Source organism: Lytechinus pictus, chromosome 10 (assembly GCF_037042905.1).
Source record: "Lytechinus pictus isolate F3 Inbred chromosome 10, Lp3.0, whole genome shotgun sequence".
Lineage (NCBI taxonomy): Eukaryota > Metazoa > Echinodermata > Echinoidea > Temnopleuroida > Toxopneustidae > Lytechinus > Lytechinus pictus.
Genome location: NC_087254.1, coordinates 21,639,723 through 21,660,353, shown reverse-complemented (window position 1 = coordinate 21,660,353; position 20,631 = coordinate 21,639,723). Strand labels below are relative to the sequence as shown.

General features: G+C 37.0%; 1 protein-coding gene across 1 annotated transcript; it reads right to left on the bottom strand.

Annotated features, from left to right (window-relative positions):
* Positions 1 to 1,952: 1,952 nt before the first annotated feature.
* LOC129269279 (uncharacterized) lies at positions 1,953 to 17,091 on the bottom strand. Its single transcript, XM_064105547.1, has 6 exons — positions 16,346 to 17,091; positions 10,769 to 11,020; positions 9,548 to 9,649; positions 8,663 to 8,923; positions 5,213 to 5,300; positions 1,953 to 4,844 (listed from the first exon to the last, which is right to left on the bottom strand). Exons 1-6 carry the CDS (start codon positions 16,437 to 16,439, stop codon positions 3,494 to 3,496), a joined length of 2,148 nt encoding a protein of 715 aa, XP_063961617.1. The 5' UTR covers positions 16,440 to 17,091; the 3' UTR covers positions 1,953 to 3,493.
* Between the last annotated feature and the right edge of the window lie 3,540 nt (positions 17,092 to 20,631).

The following is a 20,631-nucleotide window of genomic DNA, read 5'->3' as shown; positions in this document are numbered from 1 at the left end:
CTTCGTATTTCCTTGTTTCTGCTAACCGTTGCTATACAAAACCATGCTTATTTAACCTATATAACTTGCCTATTTTCAAAATCAATTCATATATTTTTACTCCTGTGATTTTGATGTGTCATATGGCAAAAATTAAATAGTAATATTTATGCGATTGCATCAAATTTCAACGGATGTCAAGCCAATTGTACAAATTTCTCATTTCATTTTCATATACTTAATTGTGTATTCATCATTTCATTGCCTCAGTATTTACAAAAAAAAAATCATAATCATTAATTAATACATGGATTATTCTTTAAAATGCATCCATTCCAAATTATAATAGGCCTACATTTATAATAACAAGATTTATGTATTACCAATTCTTTTGATATTTATTCCAATCCATCATGTTAATATTCTAAAATAAATCTATGTGAAACAATCACTTGTTAGTTTATATTGGTGTACTTTGTAATATATTATTATGTTGATAGAATGAGGAAAGAAAAGAAGCTCGCCAATTTTGAAACAAACTTCAAAACATTTTAGAATGGTATACTTATAAAAAAAATCTGCTTGTTAAACACATTGTGTGGCGCTGTGAGCTTGTCCTACTCTTAAAGTAGATGGCGCCATTACAGTTTCAGTTTAAGAGGGGTGAGAGCGCTGCTTTGTTTTGCATTAAATATTAGCATTACAAAGTCGTATTAACAATAATATACATGCATATCATTATGCTGAATACTATTATATTTCATGCACTTATTATAGCCCCCGCCTGCAAAAATGATATTAGATGAAATCTGGATAACTATTGCAAACAGATAATAATGATCTTAGCATTGTTAAGAACAGTTGTGCAGGTGTGCGATCTAACAAGGATAAAAGTTTTGTTCTCAGAAGATCAATGCTAAAAATATGACTGGATGGTAGAGTGCCCTCATACTCTTGTGTATCAAAGTGGAGACAAGTAAATTATGTTAATGATAACAAAATAACAATCTTTCATTTTTAAAGATCTTCACGGCTATTATATTATTATTTTATTGTGTGGTGGACGGCAGTTGTGACGGTGGTATTGGCGATGGCGATGGTGTTGACGGTAGTAGTAGTAGTAGTAGTAGTAGTAGTAGTAGTAGTAGTAGTAGTAGTAGTAGTAGTATTAGCAGTAGTAGTATAGTAGTAGTAGTAGTAGTAGTAGTAGTAGTAGTAGTAGTAGTAGTAGTAGTAGTAGTAGCAGTAGTAGTAGTAGTAGTAGTAGTAGTAATAGTAGTTGTGGTAGTAGTAGTATAGTAGTGGTGGTGGTGGTGGTAATGGTAGTAGTAATAGTGGTGGTACTAGTGATGCTTTTTTTGCATGGTGTTGGTGGAAATTATACTGGTGATGATAGTTGTGCATGGTTGTTCAAGGATTGGGGGTGATGTGAATAGTCCTAGTGCGAAAATTGATTCCGACTCAGAAGAAGTTGGAATTCATCTCTCTTTCTGTTCTATAAAATGCCACCTCATAAGCATGAAATAGATATATGAAAAAAAAGTAATAGCATATAACCCTGAACACTGAAATAAAAGAAGATGACTCATACCTCGGTCACATATGCCCTACGGCGGCCGTACGGCGAATAAAAACAGTCGTTTTTATTCATTTTTATTTAAACCACGTATTATGTAGCTGGTACAAAAAATGTTGAAACGGCTGTTTTCGACTGGCCGTACGGCTGCTGTAGAGCAAATGTGACCGAGGTATCAGTGCGAACATATAGAGGGACTGATAATTGTGTTAAATAATCGTTTATCGTGTCAGGTTAAAAAGCTCTATTCATCGAGAGAGCGACATCAAACCTAATTATAATAGTCCACACTGTCCGACAATCTGTTATTGGTAATAAGTTATACTTAATAGATATATCGGTCTGGAGTCGGTCTCGTTGGTGACTATGACAAAATAGACAGATGATACAAAGACTTAAAATAATTTCATTGCTTTTATTTCAAATTGAATTCCTCTTCATGAAAAATAGCCCGGACAAGTTTGAATAGCGATTAAAATTGAAGTGTAGTACCAAATAGCCCACTATCATCATATACAGCATTATCTAAATCATATAAGACACAAATAGCATTATGGTACAGGAAACTGTAATCTTCATAAAATAATGTATAATCTTTATTTGTAAAAAAAAATAATTTCATAATATTTTTCCTGTGAAAGATACATTTTCAATTATCCACATTCCATACAAATTAATATTATTAAAAACATAAATAATCTTCGATAAACTAAATAGCGATTATCAAATTAAAAAAAGTGATTTCACGGAATAAATTATTGCCAGGCAACAGGCCTGATATCTTTATTCTTGTTCAAGAGATCAAATCTTAAGAATAAAAATAATGATATGTTATAAGTATATACATAAATATACACGATATACACAACACGTTGTGAAAAATATATACATCCAACGTACTTTCGAAAAAGCATTATGTCGTAGCTAACATTTTTAATTAAAAGCGATTACAGGGATTTTTACCTGTATATTTTCCCATTCACTTTTGCAGTTGGGTAATAAGTTCTATAAAATTCTGTAAGTTTCTTTCAGCCAAAAGTTTGTTTTTAACAAACAGAATCAAATTCAAGTAGGAAAGGGAAGGATGTGACTTTCTTTAAATAAATCTGTAAAATGAATCATTTAAAATTTCCGAGTGGTTTGCCATGAACACTTTGTAAGTGATCTTTGAACTAGCTGGGAGGTCTTTGCCGAAAATTGGTGAACCGGAACAGCATTTTCGTCCTAAGTTTCGGAGCTGACGAAAAATTCCAAATATATCGTTTGTCCAAAGCCAAGGACGAAACTACTGTTCAGATTCATCAATTCTCGATAAAGACTTCTTGGTTGTTCTTTATCATGAAGGGCAATGCGTAGTGCGTTGTGGAGCACAATCCCCCTACTAGCTCGGAAATTAACCCTGGTGATTCTTTTCCCCATTCCGACTTTTACTGTATAAGCAAATAATTTTCACATCTTGAACAATTTGTGAATCATAGTAAGTAATATTGGTGTCATCGTGTGGGCGCGTCGTGGTCTAGTGGTTCCGACTCTCTCCTTTCAAACAGAGGGTTGTGGGTTCGAATCTTACCCATGGCGTATTTTCCGTCACTCTAACCCATGTGATGTGAATAGGTACCCGGTAGGATTAATTCCTTGAATGCATTGAGCGCCGTTAAAAAAAATCTGGTAGCTCGAGCTAAAGTCGGGGTAGAAATAACAGTGCTTTGCTTCCTCAGGCAAAAAGCGCTCTATATAAATTCAGTTATTATTATTTTATTGCCGAAACATGATGAACCCTTTGTACGTCAAAATGACATCGGTAGTCCTTAATTTGTTTTAGATTCAGCATAATGACAATTGTCATAGGTTTGCCTCACCTTAATTACTGATGTAACTCTAAAACCATTGGACCAATAAATCTTATTTATTTTGAAGGAAGCAATCCAAAGAATTGATTCAAACGGGCAAGGTTGCTTTTCTACTGAGAGCCTGATAGGAACTATCGTCACTGTCCTGCAAGAAAGATTGGTCTCCAATCATTGAGTTCTCATAAGGATTCTCTCCAACATTAAAACCACCATGGTTGGTTTGGTCGTCAAGGATGGGTAACGAAGATGGGATCTCCCACATCTCAATGTCATTAGCGTATATAGATTCACCTCGGTCGTTGGGTTGTCCATCGACCACAAATGACACAGCATACGGTGTCTGTTCGCCGATCACTTCAAGTCCGTATACTGCATTACTGATTTCCATTTGCTGGTGAGGTACTCTAGATGTCTGCACGGACAGATCATCAGCCGTTGTCGCCTGTTGCTTCCTAACGGGTTTCTTTGGTGTCCCTGGCGACTTTTTTGCCGCCTTATCCATTTTGACCTCAGGTGTCTGTTGCGTATTTTGTACGAGTGCTGGCTTCTTTTGTATCTTAACTTCTGGTGATTGTTGCGTATTTTGTTCCAGTATTGGCTTCTTTTTTAGCTTCTGCAAGCCAGCAAAAGTGGTGGTTTTCACGGTGAGTTCTTGATATGGGTTTACTGCGGATGTATTGGGGATGATATACAAGCCCTCATCAGTGCAAACGTTGGCCAGCGCAGTGGATGCAGAAGTGAGAGTGGCACTAGATGAAGCACCAACTGGAGCGTAGACATTGTCTTCACAATCACCTTGTTTAGGAATTCTGGGGCTTGCATCGGCGCCATTTTCGATTGGCCCCACCGCCACGTTTTGATATTCGTCGATGGAATCTTGTTTAGGGATCCTTGGGCTGGTATCTGCGCCATTTTCAAGTGGTCCAACTGCAGAGTACTGGTACGCGTCCAACGAATCTTGATTCGGAAGTCGTGGTTCATTGTCGGCGCTATTTTGAATTTGCCCAACGGCGGAATACTGGTATTCGTCGATGGAATCCTGGATTGGAACTCTAGGATTGGCGTGGTCGGCGCCATTTTGAATTGGGCCAACGGCGGAATACTGGTATTCGTCCATCGAATCCTGTTTTGGAACTCTTGGAATGACATTGTCGGCGCCGTTTTGAATCGGGCCAACTGCGGAATACTGGTATTCGTCCATCGAATCCTGTTTTGGAACATTGGATGCGGTTCCTTCGGCATTTCCGGAAATTCCAATGGGCGAGTACTGGTATTCCTCGCCAGTCAAGTAAGAAGTTCTTGGTGCAGTGGAATCATTTGCGACATGACTAACTGCGTTGTATTGATATTCGTTGTCTGGAAAGTTAAGTTCAGGATCATGTGAGCCTCTTCCGTTTATTCTTCCTGTTGGTTTGGCATTCCTGACTTTCCCTTTGCACCTATATATCAAATGAAAAAAAAAATGAAAATCAAAATTAATTTCGCAAATAAGTCTTTATAAGCTCTCAATTGGATGGTGTATTTGAAAATAATTGAAGTGAATAATAATGTGTCTCCTAAGTCGAAATAATTCCAAGAAGCAACTAATTTGGGCATACATGATTTGTTTTTCAAAGTGTCGGATTTGGTCCTGTCGGCGGAGTATAGTTTTATATAATGGCAGCAAGTATATTATAATGATAGACTAATCTTTCTTACATTCATGTCCAATTATTTATTTAAAGAAGGGCTGTGATACCAATATGTTACTTGAAATCGCACTTCTTGAACCTTAAGATTAAGAATTCTATGAATTTTCTTCTATTACCTATGACGTAATATTATGATTATTACAATGAGGACGATGACAAAACAAACGGTTGGCACTCCAATGTAAATAGCTCCGGTATTCAGACCTGTAGGTTAAGAAAAAGACATGCAAATGGATTAAATATCTAGCAAGCTTATTGAGAGTGATGAAAATATGTCGACTGTTGGGAATTTCTTTGAAGGGGCCCCTCCCCTGCCCCGATAGTTGCTTTTTTTATATTTTATAAATCATTGCATTAATTTTTTCATGTTTCAAATATTATCTAATTTCTTTATAATCTTGCTGTTTTATTATTTTTTTACACGCTATATATTCTTTTAAGAAATAGATTATCAATTACAAATCAATGATTAGGAAAAAAATACATGTTATTAAAAAAAACAGTAGATCTTATCCAAAAATCAGCCCCATCCCGAATTCGCTACTTTATACGCTCCTGTCTTTGACCTACATGTAGGACCAAAACGTACAGCCCTATACAGTGCGTATCAAAAAAAGTTAACACTTAGAAAAAATCCTGTAAAATTATACATTTGTAATATCTTGAAGATTTTCCACATTTTAACATTGGTACAGATCCATTTAAGCAAATGACGATATAACTGTCGAAAAATATTTCCGCTTGAGTGAGCACCACTTCCTTTTTAAAAGTTAGTGAAAAATGATTTGCGCAGAACTTTGAAATAGTTATGCGAATAAAAGTAGACCTTAATCATGAATAACATGTGGAATTTAGCTAGTAAAATTGATTTGAAGATATCTTTTACCTTTTTAACTTGTTTCCTGGCCCAAACCACTTCGAGGAGTGCATTGCGCCCCATCCCACTCCCCCACACACCGAGGCCATCGTGACGATATTTGCTTTACACCGAGCTGTGATTTACATAAAATGGCTTAGGCTTGATTTTCATTTTGTTAATTATTGTCAAGCTTGGGAAAAGTGTGGAGAAACAAGTATTAAATGAAAAATGAAATGTAAACCCACTTTAAATGATAAAAACTTAGTGGAAAAAATGCTAGAGATGTCTGATATAAACTTTTGTTCAGATTTAGTTATGTCCTCAGATCCAGCTGGCACAAAAAGGGTAAAGGTTGTGTTTACTAAGTGTTGAAATTTCAATTTGGGTGGCAAAATTGTTAGAAAATGCTTGAATGTATCCGTTTAATTTCAATTGACTAAAAGTACAAGGGAAATGTAAGAGAAATATTTCGCAGGGTAAGTTTGATTTCGCCCTTTCCCCTTGACACAGCGTACAAACGAGCATTTCTGCGCAAACAGATTTCTGCGAGCTTTACAAAAATGGACAGTGCTCACTCAAGTGTAACATTCTGTCAAAACTTTTACTTTCATTGGACAGATGAGACCCAAACCCAAGATTATATGTGAAAAAATTACCCATATGTTGTATATTTTTTAATTCCCATGGCTTTTTCAAAGTGTAAACTTTTTTTTTGATACGCACTGTATACGCATGTTCAGCCTTTGGCCTTCTTTTAATTTTGTTTCTTCAACGGGAGTTTAATTCTTTGTTTCACATTAAGTATATATAATTCTTTCAACCTTTAATGTCAAGTCCACCCCAGAAAAAAAATGATTTGAATCAATAGAAAAAAATCAAACAAGGTTAGTATAGCGCTGAAAAATTCATCAAAATCGGATATAAAATAAGAAAGTTAAGACATTAAAGTTTCGCTTATTATTCACAAAACAGTTATGCTCAATATAGTGATAGGCAAATAAGAGAATTGATGATGTCCTTCAGGGGCGGCGATCTGGGGGGGGGGGGGGCAGGGGCACAGTGCCCCAATTTTTTAAGCACTGAAAAAGTGCCCTTTTTTAAGCAAGAAAAATGCCCCCCTCTCGAGCGTGTACTGTGCCCCTTTCATTGGAAGAGGACCCGTTTTAGGTGTTACCAAGTGCCCTTTCTCGTATAAGTGCCAATTTTTTTATCTCCTTAAATGCCCCCTCATGGACGTGTTCTGTGCCATTTTCATCTGAGGAGGACCCGTTTTATGTGTTAGCAAGTGCCACATCTCGTATCAGTGCCAAATTTTACAACAACAAAATCCCACTAACGAACGTATTCTATTCCCCTTTCACCTGAGAAGGACCCGTTTTATGCCCTAAGCAAGTGCCTATTTGCCATCTTATAGGTGCCCTTTCTCGTATCAGTGCCCCTTTTTATCCAAGAGTGCCCCCAACGAACGTATTCTATTCCCCTTTCACCTGAGAAGGACCCGTTTTATGCCCTAAGCAAGTGCCTATTTGCCATCTTATAGGTGCCCTTTCTCAAATCAGTGCCCCTTTTTACCCAAGAAAAGTGCCCCTCACGAACATGTCCTGTGCCCCTTCCACGTGAGGAGGATCCGTTTTATGCCATTAGCAAGTGTCCCTTTGCCTTCTTATGGGTGCCCTTTCTCGTATCAGTACCCCCTTTTACCTAAGAAAAGTGCCCCCATGAACGTGTTCTGTGCCCCTTTCACCTGAGGACCTGTTATGTGTAAACGAGTGCCCTTTTGCCTTCTCATTGGTGCCTGTTCTTCATATCAGATAAGTTGTCCCGAAAAACCCCTCTTTTCGTGCCCGATGAGCGCCCGTTGTTTTTTTTTTTTAGCTTCGTTCTGCTTCCTTCAGCAAGTGCATAATGAATAAAAAAATAATCCTACGTGCCTTAAGTTTCATGAGTCATGTGAGTGGGGTAGATAAGTAATTTTTCTTTAATTAAAGATCATGGCCGTACGCAGCGGGGGGTGCCCCCGAAAATTTTGAAAACTCACGTCATTTTACTGCAGATTTTCAAAAAATTCACCGAAAGTATGCACAAATCCATTAAATTCACATAAACAAAATGCAAAAGCACCTCAATGATGAGCTTGGTCGCTACGCTCCCTCGCTTTTGATTTTTTCCCCAAAAGTTTACGAGTGCTGCCCCCCCCTACGAAACATTTTCTGCATACGGCCATGTTTAAGATAGTGCCCTTTTCGAAAGAAAATGTGCCCTTTCTTCCCTGTGTCCCCCCCCCCCCCACTTTCAACTCCGCTCCGCCGGCCCTGATGTCCCTCACATACTATTTCTTGTGTTTCTTATTGTTTGAATTATACGATGTTTCCATTTTTACAAATCTGACAACAATGACCCTCTTGTTTGGACCACAATGTTAAAACCGGGGTAATTCCACATGTTCAGGGAGGAATCAAACTTCGTTTCACATGACAATGAAGAGAAAGAAAATTGAATTGATTAATATTTCATGTAATGAAATACAAAAGAAATAGTGAGTGGATGTCATCAGTCCCCTCATTTGCAAACTGACCAGGATGTGAGTAACTGTTTTGTGTCCTTTTTGTTTTCCAAATTTCCTGTAATTGCCGAAAATCCATAGACATGATTCGAACCTTGCTGAGTTTTGAACCTCTTCATAAACTGAAACACTGACTAAACATACCAAGTGGTAAACTATCGAGTGTTACGTAATCATCCGTAGTCATGAAATCGCTTGTCACGAAGTCGAAATCAGGTGCCGATGATGTCACTACCGTCGTCGATGCAGTAGGGGTTGATACGGTTGATGTCGTCTGAGATGTTGTTGAAGGTTTCGTTGTTGGTGTTGTAATTCTTCGACGGGTTCTAGATGTACTCTCTCGGTTTGGTGTTGTTTCCACAGCTGGGCTTGGGTGCTTCATTTCTATAGGTGGGAGGCTAGTTACTGCATGCATAGAATAACCAAGGAATAGCATATGTTATCCTATTTTCAAATCATTTTCAATTTTATATTTATGTTTGTTTTTATTTCTATTTTACTTTTCTATTTTCATTGCTTTTTTAATGGTTGACTTAAATATTTATTTATTCATTTAGAAATTCATTTATCTGTTTACCTGTCTATTTATTTGATTAATCAATTTATCTATTTATGGGGGCCTGGGGTGTTGTGCTTCTTTGAAAGGGTGAGGTACATGCCCCCTGTGTACCCCTCCCCGAACAAGAGTAAACGCCAACATCAAAATCAATAATAATAATAATAATATAGGTATATTTACCCAGGGTAGCCACTTCAGTTTCGAAAACTGTTCTACCAGCGGGTCCTGCAATCATTATTACCCCGGTTTTAGCTGAGCTGCCTATAGGCGCTCAATCATTCAAGGAATTTCTTCCTACCAGGTACCCATTCACCTCACCTGGGTTGAGTGCAGCACAATGTGGATGTGTTTCTCGCTGAAGGAAATTACGCCATGGCTGGGATTCGAACCCACGACCCTCTGTTTCAAAGTCAGAAGACTAATCCACTGGGCCACAACGCTGAACTAGGGCCCCAAATTGACTAACTTACCTGGCTGTTCAGCGCACTTGACGCCGGCATCGGCTCGAGTTGCACAAATTCTTCCACCACCACCCCTATAGACACATCGCATTTCGTTGATTGTTGTAGCTTCTAAAAGAAACAAAGAAAAGGAATGAGACATGATCATATAGAGATGTCAGTATAGGACATAGCACGTTGACTGTATTTACGGAGCCTTTAAAGTGCCATCGACTTGACGACTTGGCGAGATACTCTATCTTGCCATGTCGACATAATAACCTTATTATGTCGACATGACGAGATACGTTATCTCGCCAAGTCGACTTATAAAAAATTATATGTCAACATGGCGAGATATTATATCTAGCCAAATAGCCAAGTCGACTTATAAAAAGTTACATGTCAACTTGGCCAGCTATTTGAACTCTCGCCGGGCCTTGGACACTTCATATCTCGCCATGTTGACAGAAACAAATTATTGTTCCTACCTGAACATGAAGAATTACCATTGTTTAATATCTTTGGTCATTTTTGTCACATCGATAAAAATGAAATATTGTATAATTCAAACAATAAAAAAACAAAAGAAATAGTGTGTGAGCGACCTCATTTAATCTCTCATTAATTTTGCATAATTATCACTGACTTGTGCATAAACTGTTTTGTGAAAAATAAGCGAAACTGACTTTAAAATGTCATAACTTCCTTATTTTACATCCGATTTTGATTAAATTTTCAGCGTTGTGCTTATTGGATTTTTCTGTTTTTATTCGAATCAACTTTTTGTGGGGTGAACTTGACCTTTAATTTAAGACATTGATTTAATGACCACAGAGATCATAAGGCCCGGGAACTGGGTTTTTTGTTTTGTTTTTACAACTACTGCCATGAAAGAGAATATCAAGAAAGAATATAGAGTGGAAATATTATGGTGCCTATAATTATTTAAGAAATTGTAGGTATTTGGAAAAGCTGTCAAAATCATGTTTCTACTGGGATTTACTTTAGATAAGTATGATAGATGCTCTAAAGTATCCCTTATCATTCGACACCAAAACAAAGCACCAATCAATTCGAACGCAAATCTTTTCATTTATCAAAACTGAATGTTGGTAATACTTAGGAAGTTCACTCCTAAGCACATAGAACAAGTTTTGATATCTCATTGAGCACAAGAACAGATCACTAACAGTGCGAAAAGTAGTGCATAAGTCTTGAGAAAAACTTTCTGGAAGATCATATACCTACCTGTTCCAGATAAACAGCTATCAAGCCGTATGATATAATTTTGCGAACCCTGTCCGAATGGTGCACCATTTCTGTAATATCTCTGGGAATCTTGGAATCCGAGCTGACGACACACGGCCGAAGCGATGTCAGCATCCCATCCTACGCTACAAAGTCTCGCCCAGGAAGCGGCTCTGCGTCCGTGATCGGTGAACACCTCTACACGACCTTCACTGCCCCCTACGACTCCGCTCGCGTTCACTAATCTAACATCTAAAGTAGACGAGAGATTTAACAGAAATAAATTACATTAGTTTGTTGCCATTATGATGTTACCTTGGTCTAGTGGTTACGACTCTCGTCTTTCAACGAACGTGGGTTCAATTCCCAACCATGGCGTGTTTTCCTTCAGCGAGAAATTTACCCACATTGTGCTGCACTCAACCCAGGTGAGGTGAATGAGTACCCGATAGGAAGAAATACCTGAAATGCTTGAGCGCCTATATTATGGCGGCTTGGCTATACCGCCAGGGTATTATGATACCAAATTTTAAGCACAGTATATAGAGTATATTAATAACGTATAGCTGCTCTATACAAATTACTATAATTGTGTTATTTTTTACACAAACTGAGACCTTTATCAGCGGCACAATTAATAATAATAATAATAATAAACAGTTCTTGTATAGCGCATATCACGATTATGAATAATGTCTCTATGCGCTTCCAAAGGACTTGGATATTATTACCCCAGCTGTAGCTTGGCAGCCGTAATTACTAAGATTACAGCGCACACGCATTTCAAGGAATAAATTCCTGCCAGGTACCCATTCACCTCACCTGGGTTGAGTGCAGCACAATGTGGATAAATTTCTTGCCGAAGGAAATTACGCCATGGCTGGGATTCGAACCCACAACCCTCTGTTTCAAAGTCCGGAGACTAATCCACTGGGCCACAACGCAATTGAGCAACAACAAAAAATGAGGGGCGCATAGTCATGATCATGGCGTATATGAGAAAGTTAAAACAAAGTGGCGAGCGAGAAAGATTATTTGCATTTTTAGCATTCCAAATAATATCCAGGGGGTACTGCATTATGGTGTATAACATACGCAGCACTCACAGGGGGTGCTTCAGCACCCAAGCACCCCCGCTTCCCAGGACCATGTGTGATGCATGGGTCAATGGTCCAAGACAAGGATGAGATTTTTAATTATAGCAATTTATGCTCATTAACTGTCTTAAGATTCGTCCCTAAATAAGATTTTGTTGTAGATGAATAACTATACATTTCTCTTTCTGACTGTTCATATTATTTTCTGTATAAATGTTTTTTTAAACAAAATATTGTCATGAAAATGAATGTTTTGAAACGAGTTGATTTAATATAATGCAGCTCTATCACAGTCCACTTAATAATTCATCTTATTATTGTTTTGAACCACTCTTTAATATTCTCTACTAGTAGTTTTTACGGAAATGGAAGCCTCCATGTTTATTGAGCGTGCGCATTAAAGGCTTTGCCTTAAAAATGCAACATAAAATTTATTAGGTTATTTTCGACAAAATTTTAGGGGTAGACGAATAAAATAAGAATAGCCTCGTGGTAAATGTATTTTGTTTATTGTATTTACGGTGTTCAGTATCTGCGCATATTATGCCGAATAGTCCAGACCGGGGGAGTGTTTCATCAACATTTTCATCCGACAAGTTGTCAGATCTGACATCTTTCTCTGATGTTGATTGGCTGAGAGGTACTGTTACTATGGTAACTGTCGGATAAAATGGGACTTGTCGGATAAAACGTCCGACAAGTCCTTTCATGAAACACTCCCCAGGAGTCCAGAACTTAGGATATATAGCGACCGATTGCATGAGTAATTTGACACCAGATTGAAAAGTCTCATTATAATTGTTGACGAAATTATGAAAAGGAATCTATTTTGGATATTACTTGGGGAAACTAACCACAATGTTGTTGGTTAGAAACCAAATGATTCAGTCCAGTTTTTACTTTCGCTTTTAAAAATCAATTTCATTAAACCTACAACATGTTCTCTATGAGTCATAATGTATAAGCCTATTCATTCAAGCGGTGTAGCATAAAGAACAAACGGTTTCCTAAAATTCTTAATAAGGTGTAACATCCGCCGACTGTTAAATCGATGGATGGACTTCTCCTTTTGCGGACTTGCTTTCATTTCCCCATTAAAATTCTCGTGTTGTTTTCTACATAATGGAAACAGACGGGAAACCATATTGCAAATTAAAAATGATCTGCCCATTTTTTTTCTCATGAGTAATCTTTTTATAAAAAGGGACTTTCTTAAGGGAGTTTGATGCACACTATATAAATGAGTTTGATATTTATAGATTCAGCTCAGCATGCCAAGAGTAAAATTGTTACATAGACTTCTCATTTTTGCCTGTCTCCTTCACCTCCCTAAAAAAAAAAACACCCAAATAGGCTTCTGCTTAAAATGTAACCAACAGGAAACCAGAGCCGAGAATAAAATTTTGTACAAGGAATTGTTTTCAGTATATTACACCCATGCCTTCCTGTTTTCTTGTATTTTCCTTTCTCTCTGTAAAGGCATGCCATGGATAAATGCTCGTCTCATTTCATGAAAAGTTATTTTGAAGAAAGTAATTTTTCGTTTCTACGAGGTAAAATGAAATACTAGAAGCTCATCCTTGAATTCAGCCAATGATGGAATAATTCAGTTAAAAGCATAAAATATGTCAACGTGTAGTGTTTCATGTGGTCTCGATTTTCAAACTAATATGTTGGTATTTCCTTGAACACGTCTTCCTGAAATATTAGTCTTAAATTGTAAAATATGATAATATATTGAGGGGTTTAAACCAATACAAATTCTCAAGCCCTCTTCTGCTCTCCCTCCTCCTACAAAAAATGACGACCATTATGCAATTTCCATCGGCTTTTTTGTAGTGGTCTGAACTGTTACCTTTACCTTTACCCGAGATTCTGGAAGAATGCTGATGATCCCAGCAGTCGTGCTTCCAGTTCAAATCCTTCATCCTTCTCGTTACGATTCGATATTTGAAATTATTGAAACTAAAAATCGTAATAAGTAAAGTCACAATAACTCACGTTGTTTTCAGTAAACGAAATTTCATATTCATCAAGAGATGAAGAACCATTTGGGGATTATCATGCATTTACTGTACGTTTTGATTAAACATCTATCAATCGAGTGACCGATTAAAATAAAACCTCGGTGCATTGTTTTCTGTTTGAGATAAGACCACTTATTCAAGCCTGCATGCGTTGGGTGGTTCGTTTTCCATAGTTATACCCTATTCATGATATCATGTGCTCTAAATTCATTTTTTTAAATAATAATAAAAACATTTCCACTAAAAACATTAGCGCTATATAGGCAGTGATGTGATTAGCCAAAATAATCGAGGGGGCAAAAGTTTCAACATTTTTATTAAAAAAAAAAATTTATGATAGATTTTGACATATCAAACTTAGAAAACAAAAATCAATGTCGCCCTTCTCTCTTTCTTTTTCTTTCCTTTAATCTTTTTTTTGGTAGTGGATTTATTTAGGGGGAGGACAAGAGTCCCCCCCCCCAAAAAAAAAACGCCACAGCTGTACGTCACTGCTATTGATTACCTAAAGAAAAAAATCACAATTTTACAATAAAATCAACTGATAGAATTAAGAACGATTCATCTACACGATAATCATGTAAAATTTGAAAAGATAATACTGGAGTAGACATATAATGCGCACCATTGACTCTTTACAAATGCCTAAAGAGAGGGTGCAGGGGTCGTACGTGGAAATATAAATACTCTTATCTTATGGAATAACCTAAAAGTCGCCATCTTGACCCCCGCCCCCCCCCCCCCCCCCCGCGCGACCCCCTCCCTCACTGCCAGGCCTGGGTTTTCCCCTGGAAGGCACGATCCGCGTTGATCGAGGACGTCTTTCACAAAGAGAGCATCATCAGACCGAATTTCAATCAATTCGTTTGTTTGTTTTTTCTCATAATATTGTTATTGATGCATGTTTACGAACTTGGACTCTTTCAATTTTTATGAAACACTGCCTAGTAACCGGAAGCGGATGTTTGTAATGACCCTGAACGAGAAGTGACCTGGCAGAAGTTGAAATTTTTGTCGTCGTTGCTGTGGACATTGATGACATCGTTTAGCCTAAATACTTGTCCATTGTATATCATATAAGAATGTGCAATGTTGTCTTTTTCTTATACAGTGTGTTTAAAGGAAAACGTTTCTTATTTAATAATAAACTATGATAGTCTGTTACCACATACGCATGTTTACCAGTGGGTGATTTCAAGTTCAATGACCTTTCGGCGTTGGTGTTAGGTCATTTTTTTTACATGAGCATAGCACCGAACATAAAATGAAATTGGTCTCGAAAAGTCACCCCAAAGTCACTCACTAGGTGCTAGGCCGTACGTTAATATTTTGATTTGTACCATTTTTGTAAACTTAGAATAGGTTTTGGAGCTCGGAAAGACAATCCAAATTGTGCTTCCAACACCAACACTGGAATCACCCACTGTAAAATATATAGGCCTACCATTGAAACTTGACGGTGAATCTTGTTATTGCATGCCTATAAAGAGATACATGGGGACGGGGTGAACAAAATCGAATGCTGAGCGCAATGCTATTGCGTGGTCTGGGTCCAAAACTTTATATGATGTCATATGCGATCTCTGTACAATCCTTTAAAAAAATAATTTTACGACGCGCCACAAATCGTGTGAAAATCTTGATTAGACTATAGTACAGCGTCCAAATCACTCTCTTTTCCGAAAGGCGGCCCAAGTATTATTACCTAGGCCGTTTAATCCCCAAACCAAGGGGTGGTGTGTCATAATTGTCTTATTTGCCTGGTTTCTGTTAATATTTCATGGCATCAAAATAGGCCTACCTTTATCATATATTAATGGCATGACGGTTAGGCCTGTATAACAATGAGGTTATAAAAAAAGAAGAGAAATTCTAACTGATGCTATACAATCTTCACGATAGTCACAATAGAAGTACTGAACTCATGTTAATCAGAAATGAGGGGGGGGGGGGTCTAATCCCGGGTATATTGCATTTTCACTGAGTGGTAACAAGGATCAAACTTTCTATTAGAAAAAACAAAGCAAACAAACTGATGATGATTACGAAATACACAAGATATCAATGATTACTTTTCAATACTAAAAAAATATTTGATGGGGATTCGACACGGTTGCTCCCAATGCGCTGAAAGAACATGGTCCTATAAGATCTGTCCTATTTATTCCCCTTCCCCCAACAAATCAATCAAAACATTTACCTAATTTTCTTTAATTTCATTATCATATATTCCTACTGGAAAGAACACAATTGCGACAAAGTGTGTACACAGCCATGTTCAAATCTTTATCTTCCCGTATATATCTGACAGTGTTCACACTGTGCTTATTTCGAGTAGGAATTATTCAGTTTGTCAGTATTTTATTGAATGTTAGCAGTGTTCCTCTGTAGAATGGTATAATGCTTCGGGAACGAAATCTTCTATCAAATTGAAATGTAGTGCATGTACTCACCTCCAATATTTTGGGAAATCGCACCCGAAAACAAAATGAAAACAATAAATATTTCCCCTGCAAAACGGGACAAAAAACGATCGTCGAATCTCATGTTGATCGGTAGCTGGAAGCTCCTTGGTAGCTCCGTCTAAGATCGAAAAATCGTATTACAGTGATTATTATATCGTCTTTATAGGATTGGTATTTTCCTTGGTAAATGGTGATTAAGATATTTCACATATATCTTATAGGATAGTAGGCCTATGCCATGCTGCGAGTAGGTCTATATATCCGTTGTTCAAAATGCCAAACATACGGAAATTATAACACTGTTAAAGTTCAAATACGAGAGTGTTGCGTGACAGTGTTACGATGTGGAGAGCGTCCGGTCTGTTCATGAGTAAAATCAAACAAGATAAAAATACAAGGTTTTCAGCAGAGTTAATCGGATGTCAAAAGAGTGTATAGGCCTTACAGAAGAAATGCTGTTAACGGAAGTTTGGGAGACCAGCTCTTTCCAATGTGTTGAATCCCGAGAATTGGCAAAACTTTAGTACTTATACCGAATAAACTGTAAAATGTGTAACCCTTTCACCACGGTTTTATAGCTTTAATGTGGTGTGATGACGAGACGAGAAATGCGGCGACCACTTGTTAAAAAAAGAATTAAAAAAGAAACAAGATCCGTTCACCCTGACGTGCACTTTTTATTCTCGGTCGCGAGTTTCGTGCAAGAAAACAGTCATTAAAACTACCGCCTATATGCAGGACCCGGATTTGACTTTGGAGGGGCGGGGCGAGGGGTGGGGGGTGGGGGTGAACTTCAAAACGCGCGAAGCGTATCGTTGTACGTGTCAACGCAAACAAGGGCGGTTGATGGAAGGGAATCTTTTGATGTTTCATTAAAGTTTAAATCAAAAGAAGTTTCTTTTCTCTTGTCACTAGTAACTGCATTGCCTCCATTTCAATTTACTTTGCTTTGATTATGAATTTGATTTCCCCCAAAAAATGTGAGTTTTCAAAAAATGGATAAGACTGAGGAAGGAGGAATAAATCTACTTCCAAAGCGAAGCGCGAAAGCAAAAATCATTTGATAGAATTGTAAGAAAGAAATACATAAATTCTTTGAGTTTAATTCAATGCCTATCAAGAAACTCAATAGCGAACAGTAAAGCCATAATAGAATACATCTTAAACTCGTAAAATAGGAGAAGATACATGCGGAAGAAGATATAAAATCATCGATAGGCAAATGATGTTTCATCAAATTTCAACTTAATGCAGAAACTACCTGAATTTTCTTGAGTTAGTCAACTTGAATAACGAAGAATATAATCATTGAGAACGGGGAAATAGGAAAGATTTCTTTCGAGTTAAAAAAAAGTTTTCCTTTTTCGCGCTAAGCGCGGAATTTCCTGCGATTGGTCAAATTTCGGAAAAGGGAAGACGTGCCATGTCTTGGAATCATGATGAAGTGCTTTTTTTTCTGCTACGCCTGTAAATAAGAAACTTTATCAACATCTGAAATTCAACCTGATGGCTCAAACAGGGAATGAGATGGGGTTTTCAAGAGATGGAATTGAGATATCCCTCCAACGCATTAAGCACCAAAACTTTTAAGTTTCATGTAATTTGATAGGGAGAAGACTTGCACTTCTATTTCGGTATAGGTCTGAGGTACTAATTTCATCCCTGTGTCTGAAAAACCTGGTATGTGGTTGTTTAGCAATGTAATGAGCGGGAAAGGTTCAATTTTTTAGGGAGTGGTGCATGCTGTATACACAAACCCTCTTCGACAAGAACGAGGAAAATTTTGTGTCATCAATTTGTAAATTCTGATCCAAATGTATACCTATATACCTGATGACCAGAAAATATTATCGCCATGCATGTAGTAGTTGGATGAAACAGAGCAGAGAAAGGGTACTGGAATCAATGAGGGAAAGCACTGCTGTTATTTCCAGCGCGAGGTGCAAAAAAAAAGTTTAGACATGATGACATGCACGTTTAAGGGATTTACCAAAACTTAAAATAGGTGTTATTGTGTCTTGTTATGCTTTGGACATTTTGTTGATGAACAGTCAATGCACGGTTTATGTGTAAACATGACGTCAAAGCATTTAGCTATATATACTGTGGACCAGTTCACAATATCCGGTGGAATATTGCGAGGAAGCGAGGGAGGGTTGATTCACTTAAATCACTTTAGCATACCAACAGACTCACATCACGACAACAAAAACAAATTTACATGATAAAAGCTAGAAGACAAAATGTCCTACATTCAGTGCGCCCTAGAGAAATTAGTTTAAAAATGTCTTCACTCTTATTTAATTGACAATGATTTGATATTTTCTGATCATTCTGCTTTTTTTAAACATCACTCTACAGAAACTTGTCTCTATCGTGCTATAGATGACTGGTATGATGCACTTGATAATCACGAAATGGTAGGTGCTTTTTTTTATATATTTTTTTATAGATATATCAAAATGCTTTGACACAATTAATCATGAAATGTTGTTATTTAAATTAGAAAAGTATGGGGTATCTGGTACTGAACTTTTGTGGTTCAAAAGTTACTTAACAAACCGAAAACAATCAGTAAGATTTCATGAAAAACAATCAAACCCTATTGACTTAACAGTTGGAATTCCACAGGGGGAGTATTGGGCCCGGACTTTTTAAAAAAATTATTTATAAATGATACCGTACTGTGCATTTTGACTGTTGTTTGTAATATTTTTGCAGATGATGTTATTGTGTACATTTCCGATTCTAAGTAACATTCAACGCGATTTACAGGTATGTTTACATGAAATTGATAAGTGGTATAATAATAATTGGGTTATGCTTATTTCATCTCGTTATTCAAAAAACAAAGGAAAACTGCATATAAAGCTTAATGGTGAGCAACTCAAACAAGTTAATTCTGTAAGATATTTATAGGTGTCGAAGTTGATAATAATCTCGTTTGGAATGTTCATGTCAAACATCTTTGTAGATCAATATCTTTTAAGTTACACGTTTTAGGACATTTAAGTTCAACTCTTAAAACAGATTTACTGAATATTGTATGTGAACAACTATTCAGCCATGTATAGATTATGCTTGTTCTGTTTGGGGAATAGTTCATTGAAAAACAGGGAACTTACCACAAGACTGCAAAGAGGAGCGGCACGTATTGTAATGAAGGAATATGATTTTTTTCTATTAGTTGTACAGATTTAATGAAGAAACTGAAATGTCAATCTTTTGGAGAGATTATTTCTTATGTATTTTAGCTTACCACTAGCTGTATATATGGCCTTGCACCGATTATACTCTGTAATGATATTGAACTATTTATTGATAGACATGGAATGTATACACGGAATTAAACAAGCCCCTGGATTGGGGGAATGTGAGCAACTGGACTATATAAGTCTAAATTGTTTTCGTCCATCGCACCCAAATCATATCAACTATCAAGATAAAGAGTGTAAATTCTCCTTTATATTTTATGATTAATGACTCAAGTTAAAAGACGGTACAATCCATTAATACTTCAATGCTTTAGATGTTTTTTGCAGATCACCTGCATTGTTTTTAGAGGTTTTTCATGTAAGCATGCATGGTGACGTCATATTACGTATACTGTGGGACATGGCGAAGAAGCGAAGGATGGATGGATTGTTTTGTTTTTGTTTATTTTTATTTATCAAACCAGAAGACTAAAAATATGTACTCACTTTTCCCTTGCATAATAAACAAAAGATGTTGGGCACTTCGGTATGCAAATAATTTCTTTCTTTTTTTCATGAGAAAACATCAACCGGATTTTTTACTCACTTCCTTTTGTTAATTCCCCTTTTGATTTTTGACACATTTTTTCACATCTATTAATAAACACTAATTCAGGAAATATGGATTTTCTTGATAAACCAGCAAACTCCCTTCCATATAGATTTATGTGTTTTGTTCAGGTGGTTTACCTCAAACATTTTGGTCAACAAAATAGAGGAAAACCGATTTATCAGTGGGTTATGCATTTTCTGACAAAAAACACACAAAAAATCAGGTGGACACAAATAACATGGCGTATGGGGGGTGGTACTATTATGGACCCTCAAAACAGTTTTACGACTAAGAAAAAGACAAAGGAGAAAGGGAAAGAAAATTTAAAAAATGTGAAATACGATATTGTTTTTTTTTATATTAGGACCTATGCCAAATTTATCACAAAATCAGATTATCAAAGGTCAACATTTTTGCTCGCTTTCTACTTTTTGCAGACTTTGACCATGGCCCTGGGAAGCGGGGGT